This window comes from Rhinopithecus roxellana, chromosome 1, assembly GCF_007565055.1.
Source record: "Rhinopithecus roxellana isolate Shanxi Qingling chromosome 1, ASM756505v1, whole genome shotgun sequence".
Classification (NCBI taxonomy): Eukaryota; Metazoa; Chordata; class Mammalia; order Primates; family Cercopithecidae; genus Rhinopithecus; species Rhinopithecus roxellana.
The window spans coordinates 92,805,173-92,824,657 of record NC_044549.1 but is presented as its reverse complement, the minus strand read 5'-3'; the positions used below and the strand labels follow the sequence as shown (position 1 = coordinate 92,824,657).

Genomic DNA, 19,485 nt, shown 5'->3' with positions numbered 1-19,485 from the left:
GGCAAGTGTGACCTTTGCTTCAGTTCCCAGCAAGTTTCTTATTTCCATCTGAGACCTGTTAGCCTGGCCTTCACTGTCCATATTTTTATGAGCATTTTGGTCACAACCACTTAACCAGTCTCTAAGAAGTTCTGAACTTTCCCTCAGCTTCCTATCTTCTTCTGAGCCCTTCAACTCTTCCAACCTCTGCCCGTTACCCAGTTCCAAAGCCAATTCCACATTTTCAGGTATCTTTATAGCAACACCTCACTCCTTGATTAGTCTGTTTTGTGTTGCTATAAAGGAATACTTGAGGCTAGGTAATTACAAAAAAAAAAAAAAAAGGTTTATTTTGGCTCATGGTTCTGCAGACTGTACAAAAAGCATGGTGCCAACATCTGCTTCTGGTGAGGCCTCAGGAGGCTTTTACCTATGGTATGGCAGTCTTTGTCTTTATCTCTATCATCTGTCTTTATCATCAGTCCTGCCTGATCTTGTTAAATGGGATACTTGGGCCTTTTGTAAAACGTTTTATCTGTCCTGTTTGTTTCATGATTCCCTTTGGACAGAGCTTAATTCCTAAACTTCTTCATCTAAGGAAGTCTCCCTCTCACTGGGTTGGAAACTGGACTCCTTCTCTCACTCACCTGTCTGACATGGCGATCTGCTCCAGCATTGCAGAGCCAGTGTTCGTCTTCCAGTTCCCTGAGATCGATGTCCTCCTGCAACAACATCCCACCAGGATAGGACAGGCAGTGAGCCACACCAGCAAGAGGAGGGCATGAAACTTTCCAGAATTTTAGTTCTCTGTTGCTTTCCACATCTGCTTCTCCCACAAATAGCCCAGAGGTCTGTCTGCTGAGCCCAGAGCCTGGGTGCCTCTGCCAAATCCCCACCTGCAATACCGTCCCCCTCTCTACAAGGGTCTTGCCCAGACAGCTCTGGCTCCACAGAGCCTTCCCTGATCTCTCAACTGGATGACCTCTTACTGTCCTTAGAACTCCTACAGGACTTTGCTTCTGCCTGATTTTCAAACTTAAATCTACTTTTTATTTGAGTTATTTGATCTGAGTCTTAAGTTCAGATTTTTCCACAAGCCTGAAAACCACTTGAAGGTATATATCATGTCTTGTGTTCCCAGAAGCCTACCCATTCAGTATCTATACTGACTCAATACATACAAACTGAATTCCATTGATCCTGAGAACTCCTGCAGGGTTCTTTATCAATATCTCTGAATGTCTTCCTTACTGGCTCACTCATTCATTCATTCAGTGTTAATTTCTGAAGGCCACTATAATACTAGCAGTGTGACTCTGGGCAAGGGTTAAGTTGCCTTGTCAGGGTTAAGTTGCCTTGTCTGTCAAATGGAGCCGATGGCATCAAGCCATCAGCCTCTTCTCTGCTGTGCCCATGGCACCCTCCATCCATGAATATGTGTCAGTGTCAACTAGTCTTAGACTAAACAGGAGGTGGATTACTTGGTTTCTGGTTCTGGATTTGCTCTTGATGGGCTGGATGACCTTCATAGAGTCATTTCGCCCCTCTGAGCCTGTTATCTGTTAACACAGGGCTGTCAGAAAGACGAACTGATACAGGTTTAAATTAACTATGAACACCCAAAATATGTCTTTTTAATTATTAGCCTTCACCCGGACACAGTCAAGAGGAAGGAGATGGCCTAAGGGACAGAAGAGTCCTGCTTACATTGTTGACAGAGCCCTTCCTGTGCTGCCCTTATCATTCAGTACTGTTAGAGAGTGGTCTCCCCAGAGATCTGATTTCAGACACTGAAGAACCTAGATATATGGCTCATTTTTCAGAACCACGAGGTGGCCCCATGAGTTAACGAACAGGGTCACAACAGTCCTTAAGCTTGAACAGTACTGACTGCTTTCCAAGGTGACACCTCACCAAACCCCATTTCAAACCCCCTATTTTGTGAGTAGGCTGAAATTCTTGCCCCTGCTTGAGAGATAAGAAAAATAAGACTCAGAAAGGTTAGAGGACTTGTCTGAGATTATATATAGTCCAAATAGGTATGAGATAAAAGTCCAGGAATCTTGGTTTCCTCACATGACGTGCTTTTCCCTACACTCCACTACCTAATTAAGGAAAGGCAAAGAAACAAACTCCTGAGTGGCTGGCAAAACCTGAGTACAAACACAAAGACAGAATCGTAATAAAAATAACTCTGTCTTCTTAACATTTGCAGTTTACAAATGTGTCCCTGTGACCAGACTGCTCAAGGCAGGGGCAGAGAGTCACTCACTTCCATGTCCCCAGCCAGAGCCATGGCACATAAGAAGAGTCTCACAAACTTTGGATTTGTACACTGACTCCCACGATTTTCAGGTTGCATATCCAACTCAACCTGAGCCAAAATTCATTTTACCATTCTATCTGTAGGTGTTAACTTTCTTCCCACGATGTTTCCTTGGTTTATCAGGATATTCCTACTGCCCTGATGCATAACACCATGTGAAACACTGTTTCATCTATAGGCTTATTTATTTCATTAGTAGTAATATTAATAGTTTTCATAATCTGAGAAGGCTTCACTTCAAAATGAGAAGTCTCAGTAGCAGAACCTTTCAATCACAAATTTTGAATGACTTCATGGCTGCCCATCACCATACCATATATTTGAAGGACTCATTTACATAAACGTTTAAAATAAGAAAGTTAGGGCCAGATGTGATGGTTCCTGCCTGTAATCCCAGCACTTTGGGAGGCCAAGGCAGGCAGATTATGAGGTCAGGAGATCAAGACCATCCTGGTCAACATGGTGAAACCCCGTCTCTATTAAAATACAAAAAATCAGCCAGGTGTGGTGGCGGGTGCCTGTAGTCCCAGCTACTCAGGAGGCTGAGGCAGGGAAATCGCTTGAACCAGGGAGGCAGAGGCTGCAGTGAGCTGAGATCGTACCACTGCATTCCAGCCTGGTGACAGAACGAGACTCTGTCTCAAAAAAAAGGAAGACACTGAACCCTATATAATTGGTTTCAAGCCAGTCCTATAACCTCTATGACTTTTTCAACATTTAAGATACCAGAAAAAACATTATATAACCCTGTTGAAGTTAATTTATAGGTTAAAATCCTTTTTGAGTGGATAATAACAACATCCTTACATTTGCATGGCACTTTAAACTTTGCAAAGCTCCCCAACACTTCACACTGTTCTCTAACAATGGGATGCAAGGCATAGATCCATACAGGCTACCTGAGGCATGTGGGAGCAGAGGGGACACTGAGAGGCCATTCTCTAGACCCAAAAAATCATCTGACCTCCACAGCTGACCCACATTATTGCCTACCGCAGATGGAGGCAGGAATGGTACCTTCTTCACACCAAAGTGGCTGTCTCTGGATCTCCACGGAGATTGCTAGGGTAGACGAAAAGAATCCCAAGCCTGATCTTGGCTACTGCTAAGTCAATTCCTTCTTCTGAGAGCAGGAATATAGCCACAAGTTTGGGGAAGAAGTGTGGTGAAGAGAAGCTAAGAGGGCCTAAACATTTCTCGTTGCACACAAAAAAGTAAGTAAATGTTATCTAAAGTTTCTCTGGTCACCCACCCTTCATCAATGTTTTGGAATTCTCTTTTTTTATGCTTCATTTTAAGTTGTTTCTTGAAACCCTAACCCTTAAAAATTAGGTGTCTTCTTTTAAGGATCAAGATACTTTTACTCCACTTGTTGTCATTAATGTTTTGTGTTTATTTAGGGGATTTTAAAATTATAGGATAGATAATCTGCTTTCCTAGGTGCCTGAACATATATATGTATTTTTTGCTTCTTTTAGCAAGTTTTTATAATGGTTTTTAAAGTATTCTGTCTTAGATTGTGCATATTTCTTTTCCTTTTTTGAGACAGGGTCCTGCGTCACTCAGGCCGGAGTGGTGCAATCACAGCTCACTGCAGCCTTGACCTCCCAGGCTCAAGTGATCCTTCCACCTCAGACTCCCAAGTAGGTGGGACTACAGGCAAGCACCACCACACCCAGCTAATTTTTGTATCTTTTGTAGATAATGGGGTCTTACCATGTTGCCCATGTTGGTCTTGAACTCCTAAGCTCAAGCAATCTGCCTGCCTTGGCCTCCCAAAGTGCTGGGATTATAGATGTGACCCACCACACCTGGCCACATTGTGCATCTTTCTAAAGCAATCCTAAATCTTTTCTGGAAGCAAGAAGACTATAAATATAAAGTTGTAAACTAAAAAAGTATAAATCTTGACAATAAAGGTAAAATAAATTCTATGCCTCAGTTTTCCACAAGGGTTCTTCCCTGAATACTTATTGGTGCTTATTAATGTTCCTGCTGCTATACAAGGTAGTGGAGATGCAGAGATGATTCTATCATTCTTGCCCACAAGGAGCTCAGAGTCTGGAGGAGGAGGGTGACACAAAACACATGTGTGGCAAGGGCTAACCAGGAGGTGTGTGAAGAAGGGTGGTATGGGACAGGAGTGCAGGGAGGGGGCCTAAGTCACTCTAGGGGTGGGGAGTGTAAGTAGTGAAAAGGTGGGTAAGAGAAGAAAAACAGACACAGGTGGGGAAGGGAAAGGGAACGCTGCTCAACCTTGAAGTCTGCTAAAGTCCCAAGTGACCAAGATCAAATCTATATATTAATAATGTTCTTTCTTTGTAAAGAAAACACCACTGTAAACTTTTTTAGTGGGGGATTAATATTTCCAAAATTGTAATTATAAGCCACTTGCATTTTATGCATATTATGGAAAGTCAGGTAGTTTTGAAATCTTTTCCTTTACTAAATTCTAATGAAGGAAATTTTTAACTTTCCATCCTGGCAAATGGACAGTTATAGAGAAGTCATGCACTGGGCTTTTAATGCCTGTAGCATTTTTAGTGTTGGGTATTTACATCAGGAACTTTTTAACTTCGAGCTGTGGCAGTCTGGGGAAGCCTATGGATTCCTTCCAATGAACACAATATATAAGATGTGTAACCATATAAGACAGAGTACATGGGATCCCAGAGCTACCCAATTAGAGTTATCAAAAATATTAAACAAATCTGTGATTAGTAAAATATGTGTTTCTTTCTAAATAACAGGAGGCAGTGGCAAGTCTAACAACTACCATGATTTTAAAGTAGGAATGAGAATAATCCATAGAGATATCTGTCTCAATTATAGTAAGATATAAGAATATCAGTAATCGCCTTTAGTGACAAACTCCTATGTACAGATAACTACTGCAGTCTGTTGTCTCTGTTCAAAATGAAGAGAAAGCTAAATTTCCCTTAGAGGCAAGTGAAAATGAATATCAATGTATTTTCTCATCTTAGTTCACAGACCCCTCCTCTGACTTAACAGGAACCCAGGTAAAAAATCTCTGACTTAAGTGGCACCCTCTCTCTGTTATCTGCCTATGGGCCATAAGAGGTTAAACTGAGAGCTGGTTGCAATGTGGAGGCTCAGATTTTCCACTGTGGTTGAGAAGAAAGCATACCCCACTCTTACTTACATGTAAGCCTTGTAGTTGTTGCCGATCTTCTGGACCCGGATGTCATACTTGGAGTCAATGAAAGGCTCTGCAGTGGCATAGGTCTGGGTAAGAGCCACCACACTGGCAATGTCCTGGAAGTCGTAGTGGTTTTCCACTTTGACCTAATGTTGGAGCAAGGCAGAAAGGGGGAAAGGGAGACACACACATACACACACTGAGAAGTCACAAGGGCCCTGAGCCTCCAAACCCACGAATATGTATCTGATCCAGACACTAATCTGGGTGCCACATCTTCCCAGGAGGCCCCTTTTCCCTAGCTTCCCTTCCCAGAACTCAGGGGCCACACTTGCTGCAAAGGACCCAGAGGACCAAGCAGGTGGCTTGCATTCTGCTTACTGAAAGAGGTCTGGTTGGGTGACACTCATGGCTTTAGAGGTGGCAAATCATCTTCTCTTTGGAAAGAATTCATCAGTGACAGAGGGAGAAGAGCAGTTCACAAATGGGCGCTCTGAAAACTGCCCTTCTTGGTTCAACCCTGAAGCATAGCAGGCCTCTCTGCCTCACCTTGCCCATGCCTGAGTGAGCGTGGCCAATCTTCACCACCACAGGGAACGTGGGCAGTGTCAGCTGAAATCAGAAAAGAAAGGAATAAACTGTCAGAGTGTGCCCATCTCTCTGTGGAATCCTACAAATACTTTTCTTGGGAATGCCCTTGGGAGGGTTCTTTAAAGAAAGAACTAGTCCAATCTACTTGCTTTACTGATTAAAAAACTGAGATCCATGGAATGACAGTGACTTTCCAGGGTCACACAGCATATTACTGGCAGTGCTACAGGAACCCTGTTCTCTTATTTGGTATACCCTACATCTTTAAAACGTATCCTTTGAAGGAAATAATGTTCACCCTGATGAAAAGTCAGACTCCTGTGGGAACTAAGATTTGAACAGATATTGGGGGTATCTGGTCTGATGATTTCAGCATTCCTGGTTGAGGCCAGTCAAGGCTGGAAAACAGAACGTCAAAGGGCTTTAGAAATCACATAGTTCAACTCTACTTTATGGAGAAAAAACTGACACCCAGAGAGGCAAAAGTCACAAAGCTATAGTGACAGTCAGAATTGGAATCCAGCCTCCCACTATTCAGTCCAGCACCACGTAAAAACATCCCACAGCAATAATCCCACAGAGATTTGGGATTTGGATGCTTGGAACACTACGCTCAAACAGCAGACAAGGCTCTGGTCACAGTCACCCCCAAGTCCCCTGCTTCTTTGTTTTCTCTTTTTCTTTTTTTTTTTTTTTGAGATGGAGTCTCACTCTGTCGCCCAGACTGGAGTGCAGTGGCACAATCTCAGCTCACTGCAACCTTCGCCTCCTGGGTTCAAGCCATTCTCTTGCCTCAGCCTCCTGAGTACCTGGGACTACAGGTGTAGGCCACCATGCCTGGCTAATTTTTGTATTTTTAGTAGAGATGGAGTTTCACCATGTTGGCCAGGGTGATCTCCAACTCCTGACCTCAGGTGATCAACCCTCCTTGGCCTCCCAAAGTGCTGGGATTACAGGTGTGAGCCACTGCGCCCAGTCTGCTTCTTTGTTTTCTAAGCTATCCCACCTTCTAGAACATGACAATAGTCTCCAGTGAGAAGGGACATGCAATAAAAATCAGCACAGCCTAGGGCCTCGAGAGGGCTTTGAGGTCCAAGGTTTGCCCTAAGTGATGGGACACCTTGTGTTTTGTACCCACACCAAGAGCGCTGTCTCCAGCTATCTGGAGAGTCTGAGGCTCTGGGAGTGAGAAAGGGTTTCTAAAGCACTGACTGCTTCTTTGACATCTCTCCCCACCCCCCAGGCAACAGAGCCAAGACACACACACCCCAACTTTCTCTGTCCTGTTCTATTACTGTTTGCTGTTGCTTTGGAGCCTCATAAATAGGGCATTGAAAGCACTTCCTGCAGCTGAAAGAAGCCCTGAGTAGCTCGTCTCATTCCCAGCGTGCAGCTCAGCAAGGGGTCCGTCCTTCTCTGTCACTGTCTCTTTTGCCTGTTGTAATTCTGTCTGCCTCTCTGGGACTCTGCCTGTCTCACTCTTTCTGTCTGTGCCTCTCCTCACTCTTGTTCTTTCTGCCTGAATCACAGCCCTCAGTCTTTCTGTCCTCATGCATTTGTCTTTGTGGCTCTTTCCGTTTTTCTGCCCTTGACACCATCCCCTCTCCCAGTGCTTTCCCTTTACTTCCAGACCGCTTCGTGACTTAGGCAGGGACACAGAGGCCAGGGCCTCTTTCCTGGCTTCCCTCTGCATCTTACTGAGTATGCAGGTCGGAAGAGCCTCGGGTCCTGCCGCTGCGGGTGGCCTAGAGCCAAAGGAAGGCGGAGCCCATCGGGGCGGGATTGGCCCTTAGGGCAACCTCATAAAGCCTGGGGCGAGGGGCACGACGGCCTTTGGAAGGAGCCCTGTTGGGGCTGTTCGGTCTGACAGACCTCACAGACTCAGTCGGGCTCTGCAGTGTCATGCCTGGGAGCCCCCGGCCCGCACCAAGCTGGGCGCTGTTGCTGCGGCTGCTGGCGTTGCTGCGGCCCCCGGGGCTGGGCGAGGCATGCAGCTGCGCCCCAGCGCACCCTCAGCAGCACATCTGCCACTCGGCACTTGGTGAGTCCGAGGTCCGCGAGGTCCGCAGCAGGGGGTGGTTGTGGGGGATTAGTATCTGGCCAGCAGTAGACCAGGAGTCCAGAGGAAAAGGGAGGAGCTCAAATTCCGACCGGTTGCCTCTTGCTGAGGCTGATGGGTCGGGAAGGACCAGGCGCCATAGCAACCTTGCAAGCGCAGAACCTGACTGATTCATAAGGAAATGAAGATTGCGTCAGGGACTTCCATAGCGACGTCCCTCACTCTGGCCATACTGCAATTATGGAGTGTCACTGAACAAGGTGTCACCGAAGCTATCTGATGATTATTCTGAACTACTGGACTGGGGACAGAAAGGGGAGGGCAGAGGGCTTGCATTATAACTACCCGTGTCTGTCCAGGCCTATAACTGAGGTTGCCACCAAGCCCCTACCGCAACACACACGTTCTGTTCTTTCTTTTCCCTCTGCCTGGAATGCCCTCCCTCACACCCTTAAATTCCTGGCAGACTCCTACTCATCCTTCAAGGTCTAACTTAGGTCTCTCCCCTTCTCTGCAGGCTCCCTGGCTCCTTGGTGCCGCCTCAGCATCTAACTGTCTTAACGCTCCTACTATGCTGTGCTATTGTTCTTTACAAGTATGCCCTGTACTAGATCAAGAGCTCTGCAGGATGGGGATCCTGTCTTAATCACATCTATGGGCCTAGTGCCTAGTGCAAGGCCAGGCACAGAGGAAGAACGTCATCAAGAGTTTTTGGTTATTAATGATCAAATGGCAAGAGATGCAATACCTCAGTGCAGGGTCAGAACATTTATGAATTCAATAAACATTTACTAATGGCAACTGTAGGCAGGCTGAGAGGCCTTAACCACAGCAATAAACTTCACACCAGCTGCCCTGAAGGGGCTCCTCCTCCCTTCTGTACTCTGACTCCTACCCTGTGCCCCACTGCACAAATGGCTATGGAGAACTAGAGCTCTCCAGACTAACTGGTTCAAAAAGGCAGAAAGAGCTTAGCGGTTATAGAACCTAATAAGCCTGAGGGGTTTGGAACTTCCAGTGACTGCAGAGGAGGCGTTTCCAGGTCCCCCTTCTCACACATCACGTTGCTCACAACCCAGTCACACCAAAACCAAGAATTGCCCTATAGACTTCTTCAGGGACCCTGGATCATCCAGACTTCAGGTGTATTGCCCCCACCAGCTGCTAAAGGTTCCCTCTTTTCTCTTCCTATGCAGTGATTCGGGCCAAAATCTCCAGTGAGAAGGTAGTTCCTGCCAGTGCAGACCCTGCTGACACTGAAAAAATGCTCCGGTATGAAATCAAACAGATAAAGGTACATAGGGGCAGGCTGGGATGTGTAGCCCCTCAGACTGATGGAGGAAGTGGGGTCTGTGTTCTGGGAGGGCTGGTAGCTTTCAGGTGGCCTGGCTCAGTGATCCTTGGGTCTAGATGCTGAAGTGGAACTGGATGAGATTTGGAGGCAAAGCCCATAGAATCCCAGGGATATTGCAGGGGAGGGCCTCCGCGTCCATCTGGTCCCACAGCTGCTGGTGTATGGCGCCACTACAGGTACCTACTGGAATAAACCAAGGTTTAGGTGTTTGTTTTTTTAAGAGAGAAAATAACCCAGTAGGGACATCTGAGGACACAAAATCCTGAACTGGACTTCTGCTTAAATATTTAGGCTGAGAAATGAGAAACTTTTGCCTGTTAATATATGCAGTACACTCACTGACTCAATATTGCTTTTTTTTTTGTAACTGCCTGTCAGATGTTCAAAGGGTTTGAGAAAGTCAAGGATGTTCAGTATATCTATACACCTTTTGACTCTTCCCTCTGTGGTGTGAAACTAGAAGCCAACAGCCAGAAGCAGTACCTCTTGACTGGTAAGTTAAAGACCAGCAATTGGCCTTAATATAATAGATTCTGCCCTAGGGGAGGTAGTGAGAAAGGAGCCAGGGTCTTCCTTGGGCAGCAGGCTGAGCCAGGTGGCATTTTCTTGGGCATAAAACAGAGCTGTGTTAGTGACAGACAACCTCTGAATTGAGAGGAGCCTTGTAACCTCCCCTTTTTTTTTTTTTTTTTTTTGAGACGGAGTCTTGCTCTGCCGCCCAGGCTGGAGTGCAGTGGCCGGATCTCAGCTCACTGCAAGCTCCGCCTCCCAGGTTCACGCCATTCCCCTGTCTCAGCCTCCCGAGTAGCTGGGACTACAGGCGCCCGCCTCGTCGCCCGGCTAGTTTTTTGTATTTTTTAGTAGAGACGGGGTTTCACCGTATTAGCCAGGATGGTCTCGATCTCCTGACCTCATGATCCGCCCGTCTCGGCCTCCCAAAGTGCTGGGATTACAGGCTTGAGCCACCGCGCCCGGCCTCCCTTTAAATGTAAGAGTTCTCATTACAGTGATCCTGGCTACTGTTTCACTATTTTAAGGACAGGTTGCTCACCAAATAGTTTAAATCAGTATCAGATTTTTGGCAAAGTCAAAATCTCCTCTCTAAAACTGCTCCTTGCAGGTCAACTCTGCCTTTTCCACAGGGCCTAACAGGAGCTTGAGTCTAACAATAGTTCTGTCTCTGTGAACTTGGGCCCAGGCAGGATTCCTCCATACTGAATTGGTTTGGATGGAACAGTTAAAGAATCACACAAGAATATGACTCCATAAATGAATGCAACATTAAATTATTTTGGAGTTCAGGGAACAGAACTATTTGGTAGCTGTGAACTATCAGGGAAGCTTCATTGTGTAGGTGGGATCTAAACTGGCCCGAAAACACAAAACAATATTTAGAAAGAAAGCAAGGGAAAGAAAAAGCACAGCTGTGGGGGAGGGAACAGGTGAAGGGATTCCACTATCTATCCACACATTCAGCAATGAATGACCACTTAGTCACTGCCATGCCTTGGCCAGGAGAGTGGAGATTCAGTAACAAGGCACAGTCCTCAAAAGAGTTCACTGTCCAGACATGGCTCTTGAGTCATAGGCACTGGAGGCTATAATGATAAGGGCTTCCCAGCTCTGAAGATGTGAAATTGTGCAGAACTGAGGAGCTCCTGGATGGGAGAGGCAGAGGCAGGACACACTACTGAGCCCTGCAGTTCCCAGGTCTGGCAGACCAGGCCCTTTCAAACTCTGTTATCCCACCTCCTTCCTAAGCTCCTATCCTCTGTGTGTCTAGCCTGCTGCCAGGCATGGAGGTAAATCAGGGGAAATGAGGAAACATGTTCTCTGCCTTCAGGGAGGTCAAGTCTAACTGAGGGTGGGATAAATGACAAAAAACTAGTCTACGGAAAAGTTATCAATGGCACCCACGTCCTACAGGAGAAGGCACAAGCTCCTCTGCCTGGTGTTGAAAGCTCTTTGTGACCAGAACACTGCTGCCCTCTCTAGCTTTGTGTTCTGTCATTTGTCAGTGTCAGTTCCCAGCCCCTCACTTTCCCAAGAGCTGAACTCAGCTACCTGCAGTTGCAGAAGGTATGCTGCCAGGCTGTGTCCCCCTGCCTCTGCACAGGATAGATGCAATGACAGGAAGCCCTTCCCCCAACCCGTCTGGCAGGTGAACTCCCACTCATCCCTTCAAGGCCCAATGCAAGCAGAGTCTCCTCTGATATACCTTCCTTGTCCCACACCCCTTCCATAGATGGAAGTAATTGTATATTCCTTTGTTGTTATACTGCATTTTGTATAGAACTGTACAATAGTGTAATTTCCCTTACTTATCTATCTACCCTACTCATTTGTAACCTCGTTGGGAGATCCTGTCATTTTTGTATCTGTATTTCTGGTACTAGATCACAGTAGTCACTCAGTGAGTAAATGATTGAGCGACTGAGGTTCTAAAAGGGGTATGGGCTAGGTGGTCAGAGACGGCTTTGGGGTGGCACTGAAAGGGTCTTTGAAAGGTGAAAAGGAATTTCATAGGTAAAAAGGGGGAAATTTCCTATGGGGAAGGGGAAAGACTCACTAACCTAGAGCAGGAGACTGGCCTGTGCAGATACTGGGAAGGACTGGAAAGGGGGAAGGGGCCTATTATTTACTGAATATCTTCTGTGGGACCACAACTGAGCTGGGAACTTTATAGACATTCTCTCATTTAATCTGACAACTTTATAATTTTCATTTTCCAGCTGAGAGGTTATACAACTTCCTTAAGATCATTCAGCTAGTAAAAGAAAAGAAAGAGGGGGGTCCTACACAGACTCTGACTTTAAAGATCACATTCTTCTCTCTGTACCATGCTAAACGAAAAGGCCTTCACCAGATCCCACAACTCTGCCTCATACAAATATAATCTGTTTATCTTTTTGCTAGAAAGATTATAGTAGTTTTATTTTTTGGTCCCTTTACTGAGTCTCATGCCACCACTGCCACCAAAAAGTCACTGGGGAGGCTGCAATTCTGGGCTCAAGAACCTGGGCCCCTGAAGCTCCAGGAGAAGAATCTTCATGCTTGACTCTCCTCCATCTCCCCTTGAAGGTCAGGTCCTCAGTGATGGAAAAGTCTTCATCCATCTGTGCAACTACATCGAGCCCTGGGAGGACCTGTCCTTGGTGCAGAGGGAAAGTCTGAATCATCACTACCATCTGAACTGTGGCTGCCAAGTAAGGGAATGTCCATTTCCTAAGTCTTTAGGGATGGGGGAAGGGTTCTGAGCCTTCATCCATGCATGAATTTATTCACTTACTAGACTATACTTGAGATCTGCCATGGATCAGGCACTGTATGAAGTTGGGGATGAGAAAGCAATATAGTCTATAGGCCCTGATCTCAAAGTACTTACACTTTGGCTGGGAAGGTGGCCATCATAGGAGGCAGAACGAGATAACTGTAATACAGCCACCCTTTAAAGAGAGTCTATTCTTTGCCAGCCACTGTAATAGTAAATTTACTGTAAATGTTTAATTTAGTCTCCAAAACATATTTATGAAGAATTAAGATTTCCATTTTAAGGTGAAGAAATGAAAGCTCTGGGAAGTGAAGTGACTTGCTCAAGGTCAGTGGTAGAGTAAGGACCCTCGGAGCTGTCTGACTCCAGAGATGCCACTAAGTGGCAATATTGAATACGGGGAACCTTGGGGAAGGAGAATCCAGGGGAAGATTGGGGACTAGGAAAGGCTTGATAAGACAAGGGCATTTGAGATGGGCTGGAAGGGTATGTAGGAATCTGAAAGGCAGCAATGGAAAAAGAAGGACACCATACTCACTTTAATGTTGTGTGGCCATGACTCTAGATCACTACCTGCTATACAGTACCCTGTATCATCTCGGCCCCTAATGAGTGCCTCTGGACAGACTGGCTGTTGGAACGAAAGCTCTATGGTTACCAGGCTCAGCATTATGTCTGTATGAAGCATGTTGACGGCACCTGCAGCTGGTACCGGGGCCACCTGCCTCTCAGGAAGGAGTTTCTTGACATCATCCAGCCCTAGCAGGGACCAGTGACCATCACATCCCTTCAAGAGTCCTGAAGATCAAGCTGGTTCTCCTCCCCTGCAGAGCTTTGGCCATTACCACTTGACTTCTTGCTGCCAGCTAATAAGAAGTGCCAAGTGGACGGTCTGGCCACTGTCAGGGCAGGGAAGGGGCCATGACTTTTCTGCCCTGCCCTCAGCCTGTCGCCCCTGCCTCCCAAACCCCATTAGTCTAGCCTTGTAGCTGTTACTGCAAGTGTTTCTTTTGGCTTAGTTTGTTTTCTAAAGCCAGGATTATTCTCTTTCCTCCCCAGGAAAACGTGTTTTCCTTTGTCTTAATCGATCTGGTAGGGGAGAAATGGTGAATGTCATACATATGAGATGGTATATCCTTGTGATGTACAATACCAGAAGGTGGGTTGACAGCATCATAAACAGACTGACTGGCGGGAATGAAAACAACAACATACTGTGGCTGTGTATCCTCTACTTCCCCTGTCTCACCTCATCCTAATCCTCTGATACACTTTCATCTGTTTGGGGGATTCATTTGGGGGACACAGAATCCCTCAATGTGAAAGTTAGAATGGCCTAACCTGCCTCCCAATGCTGTTATCCCCTCTACACCATTTCTGGCAGAGGGTCCCGCCTGGTTAGCACCTCTTTGAATAAGAATGCACTTATTGTCTCAGAATAGGTGCTACCTCTCCAGGTTAACTCTCCTTAACTGATGTTCATAAGGCTTCTCTTCTGTCTCTTTTAAATTACTAACATCTTCATTCCTATTTCAGAACCTTTTAAAAGCCACAAAGCCTTTTACTTATAGAGTTGAAATCCCCCTTTGTTGGCTTCTTACCCCACAGAGAGGTGGTCCTCTCTTGAGGGCAAATTTCAGGATAGAGCACCAGAGAGAAACAGCACAAAGGCCCTTGAGGGGAAAGGACGGTAGGTAGGGAATATACCTGGCAATGGAGGCAATTTTTTTCCAGCGGCCAGCCCTGCTAGATTTTACAGCAGGAAAAAGCCAGTTTTGATCCCCAGAGAGCCCCCTGAACCCTTCAGCTGAGTACTCTCACCATTGTGTCTTGAGCTCCCTGAGATTCCCCAACCAAAGGACCCTTAGGGCTCCTCAGCCTCTGCAAGGCTTCCTGGTTTGCCCTGAAAGGAAAAGTCCTGATATTGGCCTCTAGGATTTATTAAGGACAAGAGCTTAAAGTTTCAGAGCTTCTCCCTGGGGAAGCTCTGGCAAAGATCACAGAGATGGTTCTTTTCAAGGCCCAAGGTTGTTTTTTGATATGTGGTCTGCTGCTAAGCAGGGTCATACACATGTGTCAGAAGAAGGCTCTTGATTTGCAGAAATGGTGTAAATGGAGACCCCTTTTGGCCAAGGAAGTGGGGAGGCGGGAACAAACATAATCTCTGTTCCACTTGGAATGCTTTGCAGGGAGTCTCCATTGGTGGGTTAAGCAAGATCAGCAATTGATCACACCAGCCTGGGGCAGAGGGTGTGGGGACAGGGAAGAAGGGAGTTTGAGCTCCAGGTCCCTGCACAGGAAAAACATTGGCAATAGCCTCCTTACCAACCAATCGTCCCATCTCTCTGCTCCTTCTGACTTACTAGGATGGCAGAAGGCACAGTATTAATCCAGCCTTATCACAGTTGTGGAAGTGCCAGGGGAATGGGAAAGTCAGGGGATTAATAATAGTAGGAGCAATGCCCTACATCTAGTAGAGTGCTTCACACTTTCCCAGATGCTATTACTTAATGAATGTCACTTAAATTGTGTATGTACCCTATTAGAGTATCCTGTGCAAGGATAATTATGCCCACTTGACCATCTTATTGGAAACTGCACACAGTGAGGAAATGTAGCTTGTTCAACAAGTGGCACAGTCAGGGCTGGGACTCAAAAGCAGTAAGATCTGATAGTTGGTCCAGAAGTTTGTTATTCTCTCAGCTTGATTAAACTGCCCTTACTCCTGTTCTTCCCTATTCTATCTCCAGAATTTGACAAGAGGCTGTCAGCTAAAATCTAGCTATTCCAGCCACACAAGTTCTGTAGTTCAACCCCAGTGGAGTCTTTGGGGTTGAGACGCTGAGGCCCTTGTCTGAGACCCACAGTCACCAGGTGGCTAAGTGCAAAATGAAAACAGCAGAAAGACTAATGTCCCCACTGAGCCACTTACCATCTCTTTGTGGTTGGGGTAGTATGTCTGCTCAATGAGAGGGAACTTTTCTCCTCCCAGTGTCTTGTAGATGGTGACCAGCTGGGCAAACTGCAAAGGAAAGCAAATGTTACGCTTATCTTAGAAAACTTCTGAAACAGGCAAAACATCAACTCATCAAATATTTATTGAGCATTTGCTCTGTGGAGGACTTTATGCTAAGCATTGTGAGGATATAAAAGAAGTGTACAATTCCTATTCCCAAGGATATGATATGCATTAGTTGGGGAAGGGAAAGTGAGTGAGCTAAAATTCAATTACCTTTCTCAATTGTAATGGTGTTTCAAATCAAACTGATGAACTAGGTATTTTATCATCTTCATTTTACATATGGGACCCAGAGAGGTTACAAAACTTTCCTAAAGTCACAGAACTGCAAGGTGAAGTTGGGAGTAAAACTTGGGTCTCTAACTTTCTACATCTGCATCTCCGAGTGATGGCAAGGCATGAAGCTGGATAGGTAACATGGGCCAACTCTTGGAAGTTCAAATGTCAGGCAAAAGAATGATGGAGTTTTCCAGTAAGCAGTATGGAGCCACCAAGAGCTTCAGCAGGAGGTGTCATAAAACGAAGTTCTTCAGGAAGATAGAATGGTCATGGTATGTGGGATAGACAGGCCCCGTCTTTCTGAGACTTACTACCCAACCAGGGACTGAACTTACTGAACCCTTTGCCTACGTATGAGAAACTGGAAAAGCTCCATGGGGAAGCGGCAAAGTACACATATTTACAGTGTCAGGGTTGAAAGGTTTTCTTAGTGCACAGCTGGGCTTCCCCACCCTGCTCCATTTTATAAATGAAGAAGCTGAGGCCCAGAGAGGTCACTTGCCCAAGGTCGCACAGTAGTTAAGCCAGGTTCATAGCAAGGCCCCTTCATTTCCAATCCATAACTCTCCTTATTCCTGCAAGTAGCTGCCTTTCAGGCTCTGCAGAAACTATGCCCTTTCCACAGGAAACACAGGACTTTCCTGCTCAATCCAGTCACATACACACCTATACTCCCATCCCCAGTGCATCAGCAGCAGAGGAAACACATCTCTCTAGGGCTACTGGATTAGTTCACACTCAGTCACTGGTATCTGGAATGGCTAGAAGGGAAAGTTGTTAGATGAAATCTACTTATCAGAGAAAGGAAAACTAGAACATTTTTCAAAAGCTCAGGTCCTGTTCTCTGCAAGCGATGCTGGCACATAAGCCAGGGAGGGAAGAGGTGGTTGGGGCAGTAAAAGCTTGGAACTGGGTTGTTAGAAACTGAAATCTTCTGATTCTTGTTCTGTTAACTTCCTAGGTGTCCTTGGGCAAACGAGTTTTCCTCTCTGGATTTCATTTTCTTCATATATAAAATGAGAGGGTTAAATTTGATCAGTTCCTCAAACTTTGTACAATAAATAATATCTCTTTATTGTATTTCCCCCAAACTCTGCTATCAAACTACAGTTTAAGTGATCATCTGTTGTGGTCCTTTTGTGGGTATAGATATAATTTTTGAAATGTTGGAAAACACTGGAATTCCTGGGTCCCTCCCTTTAGTGACAAACAATTGGTGACTCTAGAGCTCTAGAGCCTCCTCCAGGACTGAAAGGATGATTCATGGACCCTCAAGCCCCTAAGATATCACTGTCAAAAGGGACTTTATAGAGTCTCTAGACCAGCCCTCTCATTTGACAAATTGAGATTGAGGCTGGAGAGCAAAGGAAAGTGCAGGCTCCTGGATCACATCCTGGAGTCAGGGCTGCACTGCAAGAGCACTCAGGTCTCTTTTCCTTGCTGGGTGCATTCACCATTGTAACCTGCTGTCCTCGCTGTCTTTGGTCCTTCAATTTGCTTTAACCGTCAAGAACCAACCCTCAGACCTTTCCTGCCTCCTCTGATTCTCCCCACCTGCTCATCTGACCTTTATGTCCTACCTGCCCATCTGGGCCTGGACTCCTGCTCTGCCTCTGGATACCTGCCTGGGCTCCCAAGGCTCTCCAACATCCCTGGGGAGCTAATGCCAGCTCTGCCAAATGACCTCTGTCCTGCTGCAGCCCACGCTCTGGCATGGCACCAAGGCATGTGGGGCCCTACCTTTCCAGCATGTGGGGGAGTTACACAGACACCACACGGATGCCAGGACAGCCTGTGGCAGACTCCCAGAGCCCTGCAACAGCCAACACAATAATGACAGCCAGTTCCCAGGCTCTCGCTGGGTCTCAGGGAGCTCACCCCACCCTCCTCTCCAGCAGTCCCTGTCTGCTCAAGGTAGTGAGCTTGGCATCTAACCCATACCTCCCTGGAAACTTAGATTAAATCACAGCCATACAGTCACCAATTAAACAAATGTAACATCTGATAAGGGCTGTTTACACATAGACAAAAGAATGAATTTGGGAGCTGGGGGTGCTGTTGGCAATTAATAGGAAGATATGTCCATTATAACCACTCATTGAATGAATCAAGAAAAATTTCTTGGAAAAAATGGGATTCCAGATCCATTTGAGTAATGTGTCCCCATGCCTATCACTCCTGGAAATTAAATGATTTAATTTAACTCTGGTACACTTGTCTCCAAAAACCCAGAAAAACTGACAGAATTTCAGATAGATTGGCAGCAATAAAGGGTGGTGCCATTCTTGATTTGTCTGGAATGCTGCTTTCACTGACCGGTCCCCAAATCCCAGTGGCCTGCCCCGACCAACTTCAGAGACAGCAATGTGCTCAGAGACAGAGTCGTGCAAGGTAGAGCCTTTTCCAACCCAATCAAAGTATCTCCTCACACCAACAGCAGTCACAGTAAAGATATTGAGAAACACAACTCAAAGTCATCAGCTGAGAGGGACCCTCCCCTCACAGTCACCAAATCTGTCCACTCCCATGAACAAGCAGAGAACAATATGTAAAATGTCATTCATGTGGCAGCTGCTTAGTGAAACTGAAGGGAGAACTTGGGGTCTGGCCAGGGTGCCCTGCTGTTCTCATGCAGTGCCCAAGGCAATGTGTTCAGCTTGTGAATGGGTAAGAGTGTGACCCCTCACCAGATCCCAGATCCCGGAAGGAACAAAGCCCTAGCCACAGGCTCTCCCCATTCTTCCTGCCCTGGCCTCTGGCACGGTTTAGGAAAAGAAAACAGGGAACAAATTTTTTTTTTCTTTTTTATTTTTCAGACTGAGTCTTGCTCTGTCGCCTAGGCTGGAGTGCGGTGGCGCAATCTTGGCTCATTGCAAGCTCTGCTTCTGGGGTTCATGCCATTCTCCTGCTTCAGCCTCCCGAGTAGCTGGGACTACAGGTGCCCGCCACCACACCCGGCTAATTTTTTTGTATTTTTAGTAGAGACAGAGTCTGGATGGTCCCAATCTCCTGACCTTGTGATCCACCTGCCTTGGCCTCCCAAAGTGCTGGGATTACAGGCATGAGTCACCACGCCCAGCCACAAATTTCTTTAAGAGAACCCATATACTAGGAGCCCGTAACAACCAGGCCGTCAAAGTGGTGGCAGCTACTACTACTATTCCCAGTTTGTAGATGAAGAAACTGGGGCACAGGTTCAGTCAGAGGGTTGATAAGTAGTGAAATCACCCAGAAAAAGCTGCTAATAGCAGGATCACCCTGTGTGGCTACGAGAGTCAAATTCTGACAAGTGCCGGGGGTACATGTGGGTTAGGACATGCGTGCAGTAGGAAAGACGTGTGACTGAGGAGAAAAGAGAGGTCCACAAAAAAGACACTTGGTGAAGGTCTCACATATGCTCTTCTGTGATTAGCAACATACTAAAATCACACACTCTGTTAGTGTGTT

The 19,485-nt window shown here is 46.2% G+C and overlaps 2 protein-coding genes across 2 annotated transcripts in view; one reads left to right on the top strand and one right to left on the bottom strand.

Moving 5' to 3' along the window:
- The window catches only part of SYN2 (synapsin II), a 179,937-nt gene that overhangs the window by 23,376 nt on the left and 137,076 nt on the right, over window positions 1-19,485 (bottom strand). The window contains exons 5-8 of the mRNA XM_010377290.2: window positions 15,673-15,762; window positions 6,015-6,077; window positions 5,469-5,611; window positions 627-701 (exon numbers count right to left, since the gene is read on the bottom strand). Of these exons, the coding sequence (XP_010375592.2) occupies window positions 627-701; window positions 5,469-5,611; window positions 6,015-6,077; window positions 15,673-15,762 (371 nt within the window). The remainder of the gene's footprint in view (window positions 1-626; window positions 702-5,468; window positions 5,612-6,014; window positions 6,078-15,672; window positions 15,763-19,485) is intronic.
- TIMP4 (TIMP metallopeptidase inhibitor 4) lies at window positions 7,449-18,325 on the top strand. Its single transcript, XM_010377289.2, has 5 exons — window positions 7,449-8,097; window positions 9,312-9,409; window positions 9,848-9,962; window positions 12,551-12,675; window positions 13,306-18,325. Exons 1-5 carry the CDS (start codon window positions 7,959-7,961, stop codon window positions 13,501-13,503), a joined length of 675 nt encoding a protein of 224 aa, XP_010375591.1. The 5' UTR covers window positions 7,449-7,958; the 3' UTR covers window positions 13,504-18,325.

Coding starts and splice junctions, on each gene's coding strand:
- TIMP4 (XM_010377289.2), top strand. CDS start 7,959: ATGCCTGGGAGCCCCCGGCCCGCACCAAGCTGGGCGCTGTTGCTGCGG. Junction 9,410..9,847: donor ATGAAATCAAACAGATAAAG/GTACATAGGGGC, acceptor ACTGCCTGTCAG/ATGTTCAAAGGGTTTGAGAA. Junction 12,676..13,305: donor ATCTGAACTGTGGCTGCCAA/GTAAGGGAATGT, acceptor CCATGACTCTAG/ATCACTACCTGCTATACAGT.